General features: G+C 30.8%; 1 protein-coding gene across 7 annotated transcripts in view; it reads left to right on the top strand.

The window, feature by feature from the left end:
- The window catches only part of LOC134695177 (dual specificity calcium/calmodulin-dependent 3',5'-cyclic nucleotide phosphodiesterase 1A-like), a 323999-nt gene that overhangs the window by 260776 nt on the left and 45835 nt on the right, over positions 1–17388 (top strand). The window contains exon 1 of one of the 7 annotated variants that reach the window (XM_063556390.1): positions 3344–3380. The exons of the other annotated variants lie outside the window; for them this stretch is intronic. Coding sequence (XP_063412460.1) covers positions 3359–3380 — 22 coding nt within the window. The 5' untranslated portion in view covers positions 3344–3358. Of the gene's footprint in view, positions 1–3343; positions 3381–17388 lie in introns of those variants that run through there. 7 annotated transcript variants of the gene reach the window in all.

The following is a 17388-nucleotide window of genomic DNA, read 5'->3' as shown; positions in this document are numbered from 1 at the left end:
ACAGTGCAATATTTCATTGAGATTGATAATTAGGTCAGGGTAACCTTTAATATTTATTATAACAGTGCAATATTTCATTGAGATTGATAATTAGGTCTGGGTGACCTATAACATCTATTATAACAGTGCAATATTTCATTGAGATTGATAATTAGGTCAGGGTGACCTTTAATATTTATTATAACAATGCAATGTTTCATTGAGATTGATAATTAGGTCTGGATGACCTATAATCTCTATTTTAACAGTGCAGTGTGACATTGATTTATTATCTAATAATCACTGTTGCATTAAAAGTTCCTGATTTATCATCGATTAATCATTGTTGCATAAAAGTTGCTTAAGGTCAAATTTTATTGCAAATCTAGTGGGATTTACAGAAATGTTTACATTGCAGAAAACAATGGCATATTTTCTTTTATTAATATTTATAATTGGAAAAATTCACTATGTTACATTGTTGGTAAACATTGATTTTTTTCTAGTCAGATTGAAGTTCTAAACATGACTGTATCATAATTAATTGTAAACTGATAACATATAATTGTATAATTTTATTTCAAAATAGGCCGTATGATGACCTATAACTGTTAATTTCTGTGTGATTTGGTCTTTTGTGAATGAGTTGTCTCATTGGCAATCATATCACATTTTCTTTTTTGTACCCGTCACAGCAAAATTTTTTTTTTAAGTCATTCAGATGCGCTTTGAATTTTATTTTTATTAAATATAAACATTTTTTTTCTTTTCTTAAAAACATTATAATGATTAGATTAACAAGGTGTATGGCAAAATGGAAGCTACAACAGCTTTTACAAAAACATATCCTTGTTATTAAATTTAGAAAAAAAAGTATTTATTTATTTCGTAAAATTTTTGGAAATCTTGTCCTGAACCTAAGAGTAACAGTTATGAATAGCCACTGAGGATCTGTGCCTTTCTATTCGTTGATTATGACAAATTCATTATTTGGTCCAATCATATGTCCTCCGTTACTTATAAAAAATGCTAACAGTAATGGATAAATCTATAAAGTATATTTCCGCAAGATTGAAATATAGTATTGGATCGTTGTGAATAGTCAGCATGAAGAAAGGTTCTAACAATACAGATTTTAGTAATTAGTTTTTTCACATTGCAAGTTTTGCGATAGTTTGTGGAAGTCGTGCATCTCTGCTAGGGACGCTGGAAGTTATTGGATTTTGAAATCGCGTATTTGGAGAAAAGTTAACCGTTTCTTTTCTTCTGTCATGAATAGTTTATAGGTGGGAAAAGTTTTATAACTATTTGAATATCTATTTTTGATGAGGATTTGACAATTGTTCATAACACTTTGGACCTTCTTAAGTGTTTAACTTTGAAATAGAGTTTTGTTGTTAAAACAGGAAAAAATTATACCATTTTATTAAGATTTTATATGAATTGATTTAAAGGCTATTTAGAAAAATCTGGCAGATATTTATTTCAATGATATTATTCAATTGACAATTTTGATAACTTAATGAGTTAGTGGATAAAAGACAGATTCCAGTTTATGAATATGAATAATTGTATCAATTAAAGGACAATTTCAGCACATTAACAGTAATCTGAAGAAGGCACTGTGACTTTCATGATTCTAAGTGCAAAAATAAAGTTACATTCCAAGGAAAAAACCAAGAGTTTAGGAGTTTGATTAATTACTTAATTTCCATAGACATTTAACAATTTGGGCAGACGACAGCATCAACATCATAGCAACATGAAGCAGACGATCCTGCTGATGACAATGGCTTTAGTAGAACTTCTGTCTCCTGCTTAATTACTGTTTAGTTACCAGAAAATAAACATTTTCATCCAAGTTTATAGTTGCTTAAGAATCAGAAACTTAGTTTTAAGAGGCAAAAGTATAATGGATTTGACGCCATTGTTTACAAACAAAGCTTATAATATTTAAATATAAACTTAATGATCCTGAAGTGATGCCTCTATAAAGTTAAATCAGGAACTATATATAATACTTTTCATTGTGCTAAATTTACTTTGGATAGAGGATGTCGTTGGGAAAGAGAATTTTGATACCGCCAAAAATTGTTGGTAAGTTAATTTCGATTATTCAATTTAATAATATTTGGTAGAATTTATTTGATACTGAAAAACTCAAGTCAAAAGATTAACATTTATGAATAACCATACAATGGCACAGTAATATTAGGCAACAAATGTGTGTTTCTTGGTTTTTAGAGAAAGTTGCCAGAAAATATTTTGCCTTTTTGCAAATTTGTCATTGTTAAAATAGTTGAAAGGTCTTTAACCTGCTTCAATGCTCTTTTTCCATTTTTTTTTATTAAAGCATGTTTATAAGTTTTTATTTAGCCTCAATATCTGTGATTGGGATGTTTTTTTTAATGAAAACAATTTCCCAAGGGAGATAAGTCCTCCTTTTTTTTAAGATTGAAAAATTAAACTTATCATGAAAATGTGTTCATTTTAGTGGAAATGCATTAATATGTTTCTGAAAAAAGATTGTAAAGTCTCAACCATAGGATCCATAGAGCTATTTTTGTCAGTCAAATTTTTCTCTGTAACTAATATGAGGTGAGAAAAAGGTTTGTTAAGAAGATTAAAGCAAATTTTGTTATGTCAGAAGATTGTGACACAAGAATTAGTGTAAAATCAAACTATGTGATAATATCTCTATTACATTTTCTGTGTCAATTTGGAACAATAATCTTCAAACGTTCAAACGAATATGGTTAACTTATGGACCACTTGAGAATTACAATTATGTAATAAAATAATGTGCAATAAATTATCATTTTATTGCCCAACACACAGGGCCAGATTGTCAACGACATAACAATCAATTTTGAATTACGGCTTTGATCTTCCGAGATTACAATGCAAACTTTCCTAGCTTTTAGGAATCGTGTGTAAATAATGTCGCATGTCGCAAGCATTGCTTCTCATTCAATTATCAACTTTCACGTGTATTGATTAGAATTTGATTGAATAAACATTAAAATGATTAAACGATCGTATGTAAACAAAGCAAAATCCCAAAATCAACATTTGTAAATAGAAAAGATGTTGAACATGATTATTTATGTTATTTTCGTATCTCCATTCAATGGATTACGTCCCGATTTAAGGTGTCTAAACTTAAAATATTTTTTTCATTTTTGAAAATCAAATATTAAATATTAAATATTGATAATCGTACAGATGCAATTATAGGCTGATGATTGTTAAAATATTTGACATTTACGATTTTTAGAGTTCGAACACAAGATAATTGAGTGAACAAGGAACAGCTTGCTATATGATTGAAGCTTAATTTGTGTGTAAAGGATCTTTATATGAAAAAGAAACTTCCGTTATGGATAAACACTACATCATATGTAAGTTTTTGTTTGTTATTTCAAGAACTTTTGTTAGGGACTTCACATTTTAAATTTTTCTCAAATTCAGTATTTTTGTAAATTACTTTATTTGTAGATCTGCAGCCGTCATATTTCTATAAGACAATAAATTTGTAGATATTTAGTTACAGTATCATTATAATTAAAGTACTAATAAATTGAAATTTAATGTCCTTTTCATTATTTTCATAATTAAAAATGGAAATGAAATTGTATAGAATGTACTGTAATTTCTTACTACAAGGGGAGATAACAGGCATGAAATTTGGTTTAGGTTTGATTAATTGAATACATGTAGTATTTATATCTGACTTTGAAATATAAAGTAATTAATATTTCTAATTTGATTGAAATCTGAATCAACTCAAGTTTTAGGTTGTACTGTAGAAATTACTGATATGAAAACATGAATAAATTAAAACGATTCTGGTGTTTGTTATCAAATTGAATTAGATACTTTCATAACTTTAAACTATCATTCTTATCACAAGGAAGCAAAAGTTTTCAGTTTCACGTTTTTTGAAATGACTTATAAAGCAATAAACAAAACAAGATCCTTTTTTTTTTAAATTAAGGAAACAAATAATTTTTTCTGTTAACTTTTTAAATACATGTACTTTTAAAATAGTCAATTCTAAAGAAATAATGTAAGTGTGCAGTGAAGTTTTAAACAACCTGTTAGATTTAATATTCTTATCCCACATTCCTTATGGATAAACTAAAGGGGTATATTATTTGTAAGTATTTTTTGTCAAACTATATATAGTTGATAGGAATATTATTTTTGGTTTTTTTCTTTGTGAAAAGTAAAATTACAAAATTACTGAACTATGAAGAAAATTGAAAAAGGAAAGTCCCTAATCAAATGGCAAAATCAAAAGCTCAAACACATCAACGACAGTCATTTTCCTGATTTGCATTTAAGTCTTATGTAAGAAATGGTGAAATTAAACCTATCTGGTTTTATAGCTAGCTAAACCTCTCACTCGTATAACAGTTGCATAAGATTCCATTATATTGTAAGTAGAATCACTGTAATTTCTCTTGATATTTGTGTTATAGAGTTTTGCAAGCATTGAAAGAGAAAGGTTAACAGTGACCTTCAACAATAGCCAAAATCTGTCTGTAATTAAGGAGTTTAAAGGGTGGGCCCCTGATTGCTTTTTTATTCTTTTGACATCCTCTTATGTTTACATAAGGAATAAAAAGCAGAATATAAAATTTACAAAGCATAAAGAAGAATAGACCAATTGCCTTTAAATTTTTGTAAAATCGAATGAAAGATAATCATCTGAAACTTTTAAAATATAATAAGATATAAGAAGATGTGGTATGAGTGGCAATGAGACGACTCTGAGACCATCTAATAATTGTTTACCAAATATGGTACTCAAATGTAAGTACAAGGTTAGTGAAGTTATTGGTAAACTTTAATGGGTAACCGTAAAAAGAATACAGGTATATGCGGGCTAAAATTGCTTTCTAATGATTTAAGGAAACAACGATTTTCTTTTTTCTTTGTTGGGGAAGTTTTTAACTAAACACAAAGGTGACTTATTGGCACTTGTGGCCCAAAAAGTGTCATTATATACTCGTGGAATGTGTAACGTAAATATATTGGAAGGGGAATACGTTTATGTAGGGTGAACTTTTAATAATACATTATCCCAAAAATATGGTTAATCCAAAATAAATGTCCTCTTGAATAAATTATCTTATGCCCCGCAACTTTTTTTTCTCAAAACACAAAAGTGACTTATTACAACTTTAATAATAAGTGCTCAAAGGTGTCTTTATATATGGGGTATATATATATAAATGTAGGGTAAACGTTTATGATAACCCAACAATATGGTTATTCCAAAATAAATATCCTCTTGAATAAATTATCTTATGGCCCCGCAACTTTTTTTCAAAACACAAGTGACTTATTGGCACTTGGTACTTAAAAGGTGTCATTACAAGAGGTATATATATGTAGGGTAACTTTATTTATAACCCAACAATATTTTTAATCCAAAATAAATGTCCTCTTGAATAAATTATTTTTATACCCCTGCAACTTTTTACAAAACCCGCCAAAGTGACTTATTAACCAAAGTGATATAAAAGGTGTCATTATATTTTATTCATGTAATTTTAATATATTAGAAGGGTAATGTGGGGTATATTTTAATGATACAATTTAACCCAACAATATGGTTTATCCAAAATTAATGTCTCCTTAAATAAATTATTTTTTTATTTCATTGCATGATTTTAAAGAAAAGATAATCTCCAGGTGCAGGAATTTCTTGCTACATTGAAGACCTGTTGGTGATCTTCTGCTGTTGTTTTTTTCTATGGTCGGGTTGTTGTCTCTTTGAAACATTCTCCTGATTTCCATTCTCAATTTTATTTTTATCATAATTTAACTACGTACCAAATGAGTATTTATACCAAATGAGTATATTCTTTGTTCTTTGAATTCAAATGGCCTTGACATAATATTACTGTTTGTGCTTTTTAAAAAATATTGGTTAAATCCTGTAAAATATATAATTTTTGAAACCTAGAGATTCAGAAATCAAACGTCAGTTCTCATTGACTTAATTGTGGGAGTCTTGGTGGCTTTCGGCTGTAACATCTGCTCTATGGTCGGGTTGTTGTCGCCATTCCCTATTTCCTTTCTCAATTCTTTTTGACTGGCCAGTGTCCTTATAAATGATGTTGGGTCAATCAGAGGGTGGTCAGTCATATATAAATAGCCGGGGAATTGCATATTTAACGCAAGTGAATATGAAAATCAACATTAAGCAATGTTCTAAGTATATTAGTGAGATATATTGGATAGATTGCTGATCTTGAATTTGTATGGAGTAGATTAACATAGCAAATACATGTATCAATACTACCAGTCTGTACTGAGTAAAAATCTAATGGAAATTTTAATTTAAGAGAAAGATTTATTCCTCAGAGAAATCGGTACATATAAGTTACGCTGATTTATACATATTTGTAATTGAACGAGGATAAATGATGAAGGGAATTCATTACGATGAAATTGATCATGTGGTGTCAACTACTTTTCCGATGTAATATTCGTAAAGTACTTTTATACATATTACGTTGATTGATCAGATTCAATTTCCCCAAATTTTATTTTTCTCAGAATTCATGTTCTATGGAATTATTGCACGGATTGATTAGACTTCTTGATTAACAATGGCAGATTTATTGTTTATTACATGTTTAACAAGGTTGACCCTCAGATGTCTGAATAATTCCCAATTGATTATGACAAATATATATGAATTTTATGTGATTGCAAATGAGTTGAAGAATAATAAATGAGTGATCAGAGACTTGAGACGAGTTATACTATAGTTAATGAGCCATTACTAGCTTATTGTGTATGGGGGGCCTTCAGATGACCAAGTGGCCAAAGTAGTATTACTGTAATTGAAAACTATGATTGTGAATTTCGAACTCTGCTTGTGTACTTTACTCCAATCTTAAAAATTAACTAGATCCGAATAATTGTTGGTTTTCCTATTGAAGGTCAGAGGTTTTCTCCAGGCGCTCAGGCTTCGTTTAACAAAAAGTGGCATTAAAACACCAACAATCAAACTTATGTATGGCTGTCAGAACATTTAGTGAAACCCATAATGTTAAAAAATGCACTGTAGCAATATCCAGAGTGAAGTTTAGGGGAAGCAGTTGGGTTCCCACCAACATGTTTTGATCCAGCAACATTCTGTAAATGTCTTTCCAAAGTCAAATTAGGTCTGTACTTCAGTGAAAATGTCATTTGTTGCTGTATCTTATATTTTTGTACATGAATCAGGCCATCTTAGTTTTTCTAAGTCCATCCAAGTTTGTTCTCGGTTTATAACTGCCATTTGCCTATGGTTTTATTTGTCGAGGAAACAAAATATAATTTTTTTTCCCTTTGTTGTTAGTTAATTAACCGATAGATGTTAATGTATGTAAGGTTTCCTGATAATTTTTGCTTATATATGTTTTCATTTTAATTGGATGCCTTAAAAGAACTGATGAAGAATTAGTTTAAACAGATTGCTAATCATTACATTTTAATTTGAAAAGTTGTGTTGTTTACGAAAATGAGTGCATTAAAAGCCACAGAATTTGCTCATGGGCTTATGTCATCATGCCGTTCTTAGAAAAGGAAGTTGAAAAATAGCCTCTAAACAAATCATTTGCACTGGTTAAACTGGTTTAACAGGATTTAAACAGTCTTCTAGCTGTACTCATGCACAAAAATACTCAGTTGACACTAGAAGAAATTGGATTTCTCAGTCACACAGTTTTCTTGACTTTTTTAATTATTTTTCCTAAATGTTTGATGTACGTGACATTTAAATTGATTTTTAAAGAAACATCATCTTAAGCAAATGTTCACAGCATCATGGTTCTAAAATATTATTTTTTTCCCCAATTTATTAGTTATCCTATTTTGTGTTGCAGGAATAATATTTTTATTCTTTCATTTTCTGAAAAGAGGTAAAATCTTTAAAAAGATTTACAACCATTTTGAAAATGAAAAAAATGTTCTTTTCAATTCTGTTCATTTGATAGAACAATGTTTATCTTTTACATTATTTGAAAAAAAGTGAACTCCGTCACTGATACTTTAAGCTTGAAGAGATTTCTTTAAGCAAACATCATGATGCAGGCAAAAAAAATCATACATTTATAGCCATTGAAAACATTGAACCTGCTATGATCAGGCTTAGAGTTATTGACACCAAGAAAAACATTTAAATTGGCGATATCAAAATCTCTTTATATCAGCTGCAACGTTGTCATAATAAGAACATTTACTGATATAAATTTGTATACAAAACTTGACAAAAAATATGAAGGTATCGATTTTGATTATATTTAATATGTGTAAGTTTTTGTGTTTGTGTGAATGTTCCCTTACGCCTGATTTACCTCCAACACAGAAGAGTTCCTAATAACATGGAAAAAATGAAAGCTGAAATGATTTCGTCATTTCATAACATCAGCCATGTGTTATGACTGAATCTAAAGAATGAGTTTTGTATGATGGTTTTTCCTTCAGAATTTATAACGCTGGAAGGACAAGTTATACTTAGACATTTTATGATGTATGGTTTAGCTAGATAGTGGAAAAAGGATTAAAGTGTAAAAAAACCTATTCATATATATACATTTAGAGTCAATATAAAATAAACAACCAGCAAATTTGATATGTAATTCTTAAAGAATAGAAAAGTTATGTAAGGCCTAAAAACATTTGAAACAATATGACAAAAATTTTGTTGATCAAATCTTTAGGTCACCACTTTTCCAGAATTTGAAAAACTGACCTCCAAGATAGAGCCTATTGTGCTTAAAGTTGCATTAAACACAAATAATCAATCAATCAGTTGTCATGTGACTTCTTAATTCTATAATCTCAAATTACAGAGTACAGAATCTTATTGACCTTTTTACCTTAACATTTAAGTTCTACCTGCGCCAGAATTCGCATGAGGCACAAGTAATTCAGAATCTAATTGACCTTTTGACCTTAACCTTTAAGTTCTCCTTATGCAAGAATTCACATGAGGCTCAAGAAGTACGGAATCTAATTGACCTTCTTACCTTAACCTTTAAGTTCTCCCTGTGCAAAAATTCACATGAGGCTCAAGTAGTACAGAATCTAATTGACCTTTTTACCTTAACCTTCAAATTCTCCCTGTGCCAGAATTCACATGAGGCTCAAGAAGTACAGAATCTAATTGACCTTTTTACCTTAATCTTTAAGCTCTCTCTACGCAAGAATTCACATGAGGCTCAAGTAGTACAGAATCTAATTGACCTTTTTACCTTAACCTTCAAGTTCTCCCTACGCAAGAATTCACATGAGGCTCAAGTAGTACAGAATCTTATTGACCTTTTTACCTTAACCTTAAAGTTCTCCCAGTGCCAGAATTCACATGAGGCTCAAGTAGTACATAATCTAATTGACCTTTTTACCTTAACCTTCAAGTTCTCCCTACGCAAGAATTCACATGAGGCTCAAGTGGTACAGAATCTAATTGACCTTTTTACCTTAACGTTCAAGTTCTCCCTACGCAATAATTTGCATGAGGCTCGACTAGAACGGAATCTTATTGACCTTTTTACCTTAATTTTAGTTCTCCCTGCACCAGAATTCGCATAAAAATGACTCAACTAGTACAGAATCAAATTGACCTTTATACCTTAACCCTTTAAGTTCTTCCTGCGCAAGAATTTGCATGAGGCACAAGTAATTCAGAATCTTATTGAGCTTTTTACCTTAACTTTTTAAGTTCTCACTGCGCCAGAATTTGCATGAGGCTCAACCTTTTTACCTGAACCTAGCTTAGTTTTCCTGTGCAGAATTCACATAAGGCTCAACTAGTACAGAATCTAATTGACCTTTTAACCTTAACCTTAACCTTCAAGTTCTCCCTACGCAAGAATTCACATGAGGCTCAAGTAGTACAGAATCTTATTGACCTTTTTACCTTAACCTTAAAGTTCTCCCAGTGCCAGAATTCACATGAGGCTCAAGTAGTACATAATCTAATTGACCTTTTTACCTTAACCTTCAAGTTCTCCCTACGCAAGAATTCACATGAGGCTCAAGTGGTACAGAATCTAATTGACCTTTTTACCTTAACGTTCAAGTTCTCCCTACGCAATAATTTGCATGAGGCTCGACAAGAACGGAATCTTATTGACCTTTTTACCTTAATTTTAGTTCTCCCTGCACCAGAATTCGCATAAAAATGACTCAACTAGTACAGAATCAAATTGACCTTTATACCTTAACCCTTTAAGTTCTTCCTGCGCAAGAATTTGCATGAGGCACAAGTAATTCAGAATCTTATTGAGCTTTTTACCTTAACTTTTTAAGTTCTCACTGCGCCAGAATTTGCATGAGGCTCAACCTTTTTACCTGAACCTAGCTTAGTTTTCCTGTGCAGAATTCACATAAGGCTCAACTAGTACAGAATCTAATTGACCTTTTAACCTTAACCTTAACCATAGTTCTCCTTGCGCCAGCATTCGTTCGTGTAAGGCTCAAATAGTACAGAATCTAATTGACCTTTTAACCTTAACCATAGTTCTCCTTGCGCCAGCGTTCGTGTAAGGCTGGACTAGTACAGAATCTAATTGACCTTTTAACCTTAACCTTAACCATTATCAGTTCTCCTTGCGCCAGCGTTCGTGTAAGGCTGGACTAGTACAGAATCTAATTGACCTTTTAACCTTAACCTTAACCATAGTTCTCCTTGCGCCAGCGTTCGTGTAAGGCTGGACTAGTACAGAATCTAATTGACCTTTTAACCTTAACCTTAACCATTATCAGTTCTCCCTGCGCCAGCGTTCGTGTAAGGCTGGACTAGTACAGAATCTAATTGACCTTTTAACCTTAACCTTAACCATTATCAGTTCTCCCTGCGCCAGCGTTCGTGTAAGGCTGGACTAGTACAGAATCTAATTGACCTTTTAACCTTAACCTTAGTTCAGCCTGCGCCAGCGTTCGTGTAAGGCTGGACTAGTACAGAATCTAATTGACCTTTTTACCTTAACCATAGTTTTCCTTGCGCCAGCGTTCGTTTTAGGCTGGACTAGTACAGAATCTAATTGACCTAGCTTTATGAAAATTGATTTGTTTTGTTTATATAGGATCATCAAGTTAGTGAAGCTTAAAATAACAAGCAAACTGAAACGCTGACTAATTGTATTTGTTGTTTTTTTTCTATATTTGTCGTGGGCTCTGATTGACTTCCAGGAAAAATGACAACCGATAACTTTGTAAAACCAATAAGCATTTTCTGTGTTTTTTATTCTATTGTCTTGATGTAATGGCTCGGGAAAAAAATTAAGTGAGGCTTACCATTCTAATGACTATTAGAAAAAGTAGTAACTAGACTGATTGGAACATCCATTTAAGTTCACAATTAGGCTTTCTAAGGATTCAGAAAGGCAAATAAAAAAAAGAATTCAAAGAATAGATAGATATATATATAAGACTACAAGAAAAAACATTTCACAATTATGCTTTTAGTATTCAGCAATAAAACCAAAAAGTTAAGAAACAAAGCTACTTATTGAATACTTTATATTATTTCCTCAGATTATAAATGCACTGATGAGTTGATGAGAAGATTCATAAACATTAATATTATGTTTTGCAAAAGACGGAAAATCTCTCTCTTAGTTTTTCTGCTGATTAAATTTTTGAATTGTTTCTATGCTTATTGTACCTCAATAAAAAGCCAAATAAAAAAACAAAGCTACTTATTGAATCCATTTTATTATTTCTTCAAATTATAAATGAACTAATGAGTTGACGAGAAGATTCATAAAACATTAAAATTATGATCTGAAACAATCCAAAATCTCTTGTAAGTTTTTCCGCTGATTAAGGTTTTGAATTATGTTTTATTCTTATTGATCAAAATAAATTGATTGTAAAATGTCTTCTCTGTAATTGTATCATAAAGCAAAGTGATGAATTTATTTGGATGAATTTGTTTCTATTTTTGGTTGTTAATTGGACGGCTTTTTTCCATTCCTGGATTGGCAGTGATTAATTCTTTTCTGACCTATACAGCGTAAATCATTGACAATAGGTTTGATAAACAGGTTTTCATCTCTTTATTGCTTGATATATCGGTCATTATTTAAAATTTTTGCTGTCTCAGTTTTTTTCGTTGTTTTGATCGATGTTTGGATAGAGCAAGGCATTGGTCAGAAGGCAAGAACTCAGGATTTTCATTGAGCCTGCAACTTCTGTGGCCTAAGCTAACTTCTAAAAAGATTAATATTTTAGAAGGTTCAAGACTGAATGCTTCGATATCATACCTTAATTTTTTGTATATATATGTCTTTTTCTTTTGATGTATAGATAGAGAAAGGCAATCTAAGACAATATGAGGGTGCTAATTTTTTTGTTTGGCATTTACCCTTATAATGCTGCTGATATTACATGAACCTTTTTTTTCATGTGGGCCTCATGAGAGAAAAAGAAATTGATGAAATATCATTGTGGAAATAGAGGTTTTTGAGATACAATTAAGGAATTTTGAGATAATGAAAAAATTGCTCATCAAAGATTAGAGGTCTCATTATTAATTTTAAAGCAAAAATACTTCATGTGTTTAACATTTTTTCTTGCTGCTGCAAACTAGTACATCATGAAGATAGGAATTTTATCTTGAGCTATTGAAAAAATGTTGAGGTTTAATTAGTGACATTATATGATTACTCATGTGTATTTGCATGATTAAGTTGAATTTGCTCGAACTACATAACATATAAGCAGAGAATAACAAGTTCTAAAAGTTCCTTTTAAAAAATCAAATTATTTTTTGCCAAACAATATACTGATTAATACTAGATCAATGTAAATGTTGAAATTATACTAAATGTAATCAAGATCCCTCAAATTATTTGACAGAAATGAATGAATAATAATGGTAGAGTGAATGAATATTATAATGGTGGTGAATGAATAATAATGGTAGTTTTATTCTACCTGAGCAACCCATAAAAGTATAATACCCTGGGGAAAAGAACAAAGTTAAGCTGACTGATGGCATCCCATTATTACTGTTAATATAAGCTCATCAATAATTTCATAGTTTATAGGAAATATTGGAGAAATCAAAATATTTAATTGAAATTGAATAAATATCACAATTTAAATGCACTTTTGACATTCATCTGATTTTAAATTAAAATTATTGTGCATATATTTGATTTAAGTAAAGTCCAAATAGCCTACATTTAAATATATCAATAAATAAAACATTAATTTAATTTTATTTGATTTGAAAATCAAAACTTAAGTGTTTATAATATTGATATTAACTTGAGAAAAATAACACTCTTAATGAGCTCAGTTTGGGTCTTTAAACACTCATTAACTTTAATGTCCACATGAAAATATTTATAGATTTTTCAATCATTAATTTTGAAGTATCAAGTGATGCCCTCACTCATAATCACATTTACCGCCCATTTTAGGGGCATTATGTTTTTGCAGTCTGTCTATCTGTTTGTCCCACTTCAGTTTAAAGTTTTTGGTCAAGGTAGTTTTGGATGAAGCTGGAATCCTGGAATCCAATCAACTTGAAACTGATAGTACAAATGTTCTCTATGATATGATCTTTCTAATTTTGATGCAAATAAGAGTTTTGACCACAACTTTGAAAAGGATAACTAGTGTGGTTGTGGCATCCTTGTACAATGGACACATTCTTGTTTGTTAACTGTTTATTGACTTATTGACAATCTACTAGTCATCTGAACATGTCAAGCAAGATAATAAATAAATGTAAGAGACTGAAAATATTTTTTTCATAATGGATGGAAGAGGACTTAAAAATCTGTTGACTGTGCATATTATGCACTTTACATCAGTGTTACTTTGGGCATCTTTTGATTTGATCAGTGTAATGAATATTATGATGACCTGCTGAACATGTCAATTCCCAAATTTTTCAGGGAACTTCCACTGGAATTCAATGGAAACAATATTCCAATGGAATCCCACAGGAGGTTTGATTGAAATTTCAATATAAAAACACTGTTATTCCAGTAGAAGATCAGTGAAAGGAGTAGGTCATAAGGCCCCTTTTTGTCCCAAAAATATAACAGTTTTACAAAATTGTTAAAATGTAAACTTTTAGTTTTTTATTGGACAGTTGAATGCTTCTGCTACATAAATATGGGCTGTTTTTGGCAATACAATGCACATATATCGGGTTGTAGCACCAGTAAGTCATGCTAAATTACTGAAATCTTCAAAATTCTATCATTTTAGTAAAATTTTAGACGGTTTGCGTGTAAAACGAAAGTGGCCGCATTCGTGTGCATCCATAATATTGCAATGTAAGTTGTATTTTATGATAATACATAACATATATAAAGGTTGTGGATGAACACGGATGCGGCCACTTTCATTTTTGCCAAAAACCATCTGAAAAGTGACGTTTTTTTGCATATTTGAGATTTTTCATATTTGAGCCTCAATCGGATCGTTTTTAATGACTTAATCAGTTAAAATCTTTCACATAAACTAATTGAATCAAGTGAAATAGACACTTAAGTGTTTAAAAAGTGGTCCAAATCCTTCGTCAGATGAAACTGAAATTTGAGGCCAAAATGAGTCCTTACCGGACCTACTCCTTTCAAATAAATGTTGCAGAGATTTTCCAATGAATATTACCTGGAAATTTGTTCTATAAATGTATGACCAGGTCACTTTTCTTTATTTCTCCTCTAGCATGACAACTCCATTGTTAAACCATAGATTTTTGATAGGGTTAATCCCATTGTTATTCCAGTGGAATTCCACTGGTATTCAGTGGGGAAAACATTCGAATGGAATCCTACCAGAGCTAGGTTCATCAAAGTAATCTGGAAAATTGGGGATTTCAATGTAATAACACTTTTATTCCAGTAGAAGATCAGTGAAATTTCAAATAAAAATTCCAGAGTTTTTCAATGAATTTTTTGTGGAATATTGTTCTATAATCTATTAAATTAGTTGTATGAACAGGTTAATTTTGCTTATTTCTCCTCTGAAGACAGACCCATCATTAAACCATAGAATATGGTCATAGATATTTTGATAGGGGTTAATCTCATAGTTAATCCAGAGGAATTCCATTGGAATACAGTGGAAAAATATTCTAATGGAATCAGGTTCATATAAAAAATCTGGAATATTGGGAATTCCAATGTAATATTTACCTTTGATTACAGTAGAAGATCAGTGAATTTTTAAAAGAAAGTTCCTGAAATTTTCCACGAAATATTCTGTGGAATATTTTTCTATTATCTATTAAGTTAATTGTATGAACAGGTTACTGTTGTTTATTTCTCTTCTGATGACAGACCCATCATTAAACCATAGAATATGGTCATAGATTTTTTAATAGGGTTAATCCAGTTGAACTTCCAGAGGAATTCCACTGGAATTCAGTGGAAATAATATTCCAATGCAATCCCACTGGAGTTCCATAAAAATAATCTCCAAAATTAGGAATTTCAATGTAATAACACTGTTAATCCAGTAGATCAAGATTAGTAAATTTTTAAATGTGTGAAAATCCCCGAGATTTTCCAATGAGTATTCTGTGGAATATTGGTCTATAATCTATTAAGTTAATTGTATGAACAGGTTACTATTGTTTATTTCTCCTCTGATGACAGACCCATCATTAAACCATAGAATATGGTCATAGATTTTAGATACGGGTTATAAATTAACTTCATTTATTAATAAATAGACAGACTTCAGATCAGAAATTGAACATCAAGTCTTTAATAAGTTATAGATTTCTAACTCCTGTGTCGTTTGTCATTTTTCTTTGGGATTTGAGAGGGAAAATGGAAAATCCTTTTAATGAACTGATGCTAGATAGTAGTTCAATAAATGAATGGATTTCATGTAAGCTCAGCTCTCAACAGTATTAATAGCTATTCTAATATAGGTGACAATTTTACAACAGAAATGGTTCAGGTGCTGTCAATTCAGAAATTATGGTGAGGTTTTAATTAAAGCAAACAATTGGCCCTTTAAGAATCTAATGCATCCTGGGTAATGTTTTCAAGAGTGAACACCAAAATGTTATGATTGGTTAAAATTGTCATAAACAATGGAAATTAAACCAATGATGTGACGTTATTTTAATTTTGGTGTACGAACAATGAAATTACCCATAGTCCTTTAGATTCTGAAAAGACAAATTAGAGGGTGTCTGAGACTCTGAGTATCAATAATGATAATGATATCTGATGCATGCATGGATATATCTGTTTAAAAAAAAATCATGAAATCCTACCAGTTGATCGTTTTGTTTAGTCTTCTGAATAAACATAATAATTTTTTGAATTTTAAACACGGTACTTTAGTTGAAGTTAAGATTATGTTACACAGATAATATTGGTTGAAATCAGCAGCCTTACATGTAAGTGTGAAAAGATATATGTCTTGTTGGCAATCATACCACAAAATTGTATGAATAGCAGAACCTATAAAAGAGGGGTGACATATACCAGAGGGACATTCAAATTCCTAGATTGAAAATTGAACTAACAACTGACTTCTGTGGGAAAAATTTGGTTGATAATATAGGGAATCTCAGAGTAGTCTGGAGCAGCCCCTCATAGGCTGAGTCAGTGGTCCCTCCCTTACGACAACTTCTAGATCTACCACTGGTATATATCTTAGTATTATTTAATTTCTTCATATACAAAATTGTTCCATTATAAGTTAAGATCAGAAACAGTCGTTACAAGATGTTGATCTAAATATAATGTTAGAGTGGCTTGATGGTTGACTATTTAATGGGTTTAACTTTAATTTGGGAAGGCTCTAGTGATGCATGTATTTTAATATTCAATTTTTTTCTTCTATGTATGATTTAAAAATTAAACTGTTCATTGGTTTCTTTTGCGCCTTTTGTCTTTGTTTTTATAATTGTTTCCATTAGGTTTTTCATGAAAACAAAATTTCTACATTAGATCTGCACAATTGTTTTAAAATTTGAAGTATTACTGAGTTTCAGTCAACTTTTGAATTTCTTTAATCTACAAAATTGTACGTTCCATTATAAATCAAGATCTGAAGCAGTCGTAACAAGATGTTAATCTAAAAATAATGTACGAGTGGCCTGATGGTTGACTATTTAAGGGGTTTAACTTTTAATTGGGAAGGCTCTACATGCATGGATTTACTTGTAAATGCCAATTAGTTAAAAGCGAAAATGAATTACTAGAAAATTTCCTCCGGTTGGAAAATGTATGGATTTTTTCACGATAACTACATTTTAATAGCAAAGTTAACAAGATTCAGGAATAGAGAGAATTAATTGATGATATTTGCATTCCGTCGTTATTTCATTAACCCATAGATGGCGCTTATTTGTTCTCGTCTGTAAATGTTCTTTCGTTGTGACGTTGTGGAATATATGGCTATTTAAATCCA

Source organism: Mytilus trossulus, chromosome 13 (genome assembly GCF_036588685.1).
Source record: "Mytilus trossulus isolate FHL-02 chromosome 13, PNRI_Mtr1.1.1.hap1, whole genome shotgun sequence".
NCBI lineage: Eukaryota > Metazoa > Mollusca > Bivalvia > Mytilida > Mytilidae > Mytilus > Mytilus trossulus.
Note: the sequence above shows the minus strand (reverse complement) of the source record. Positions and strands in the feature narration are given on the sequence as shown.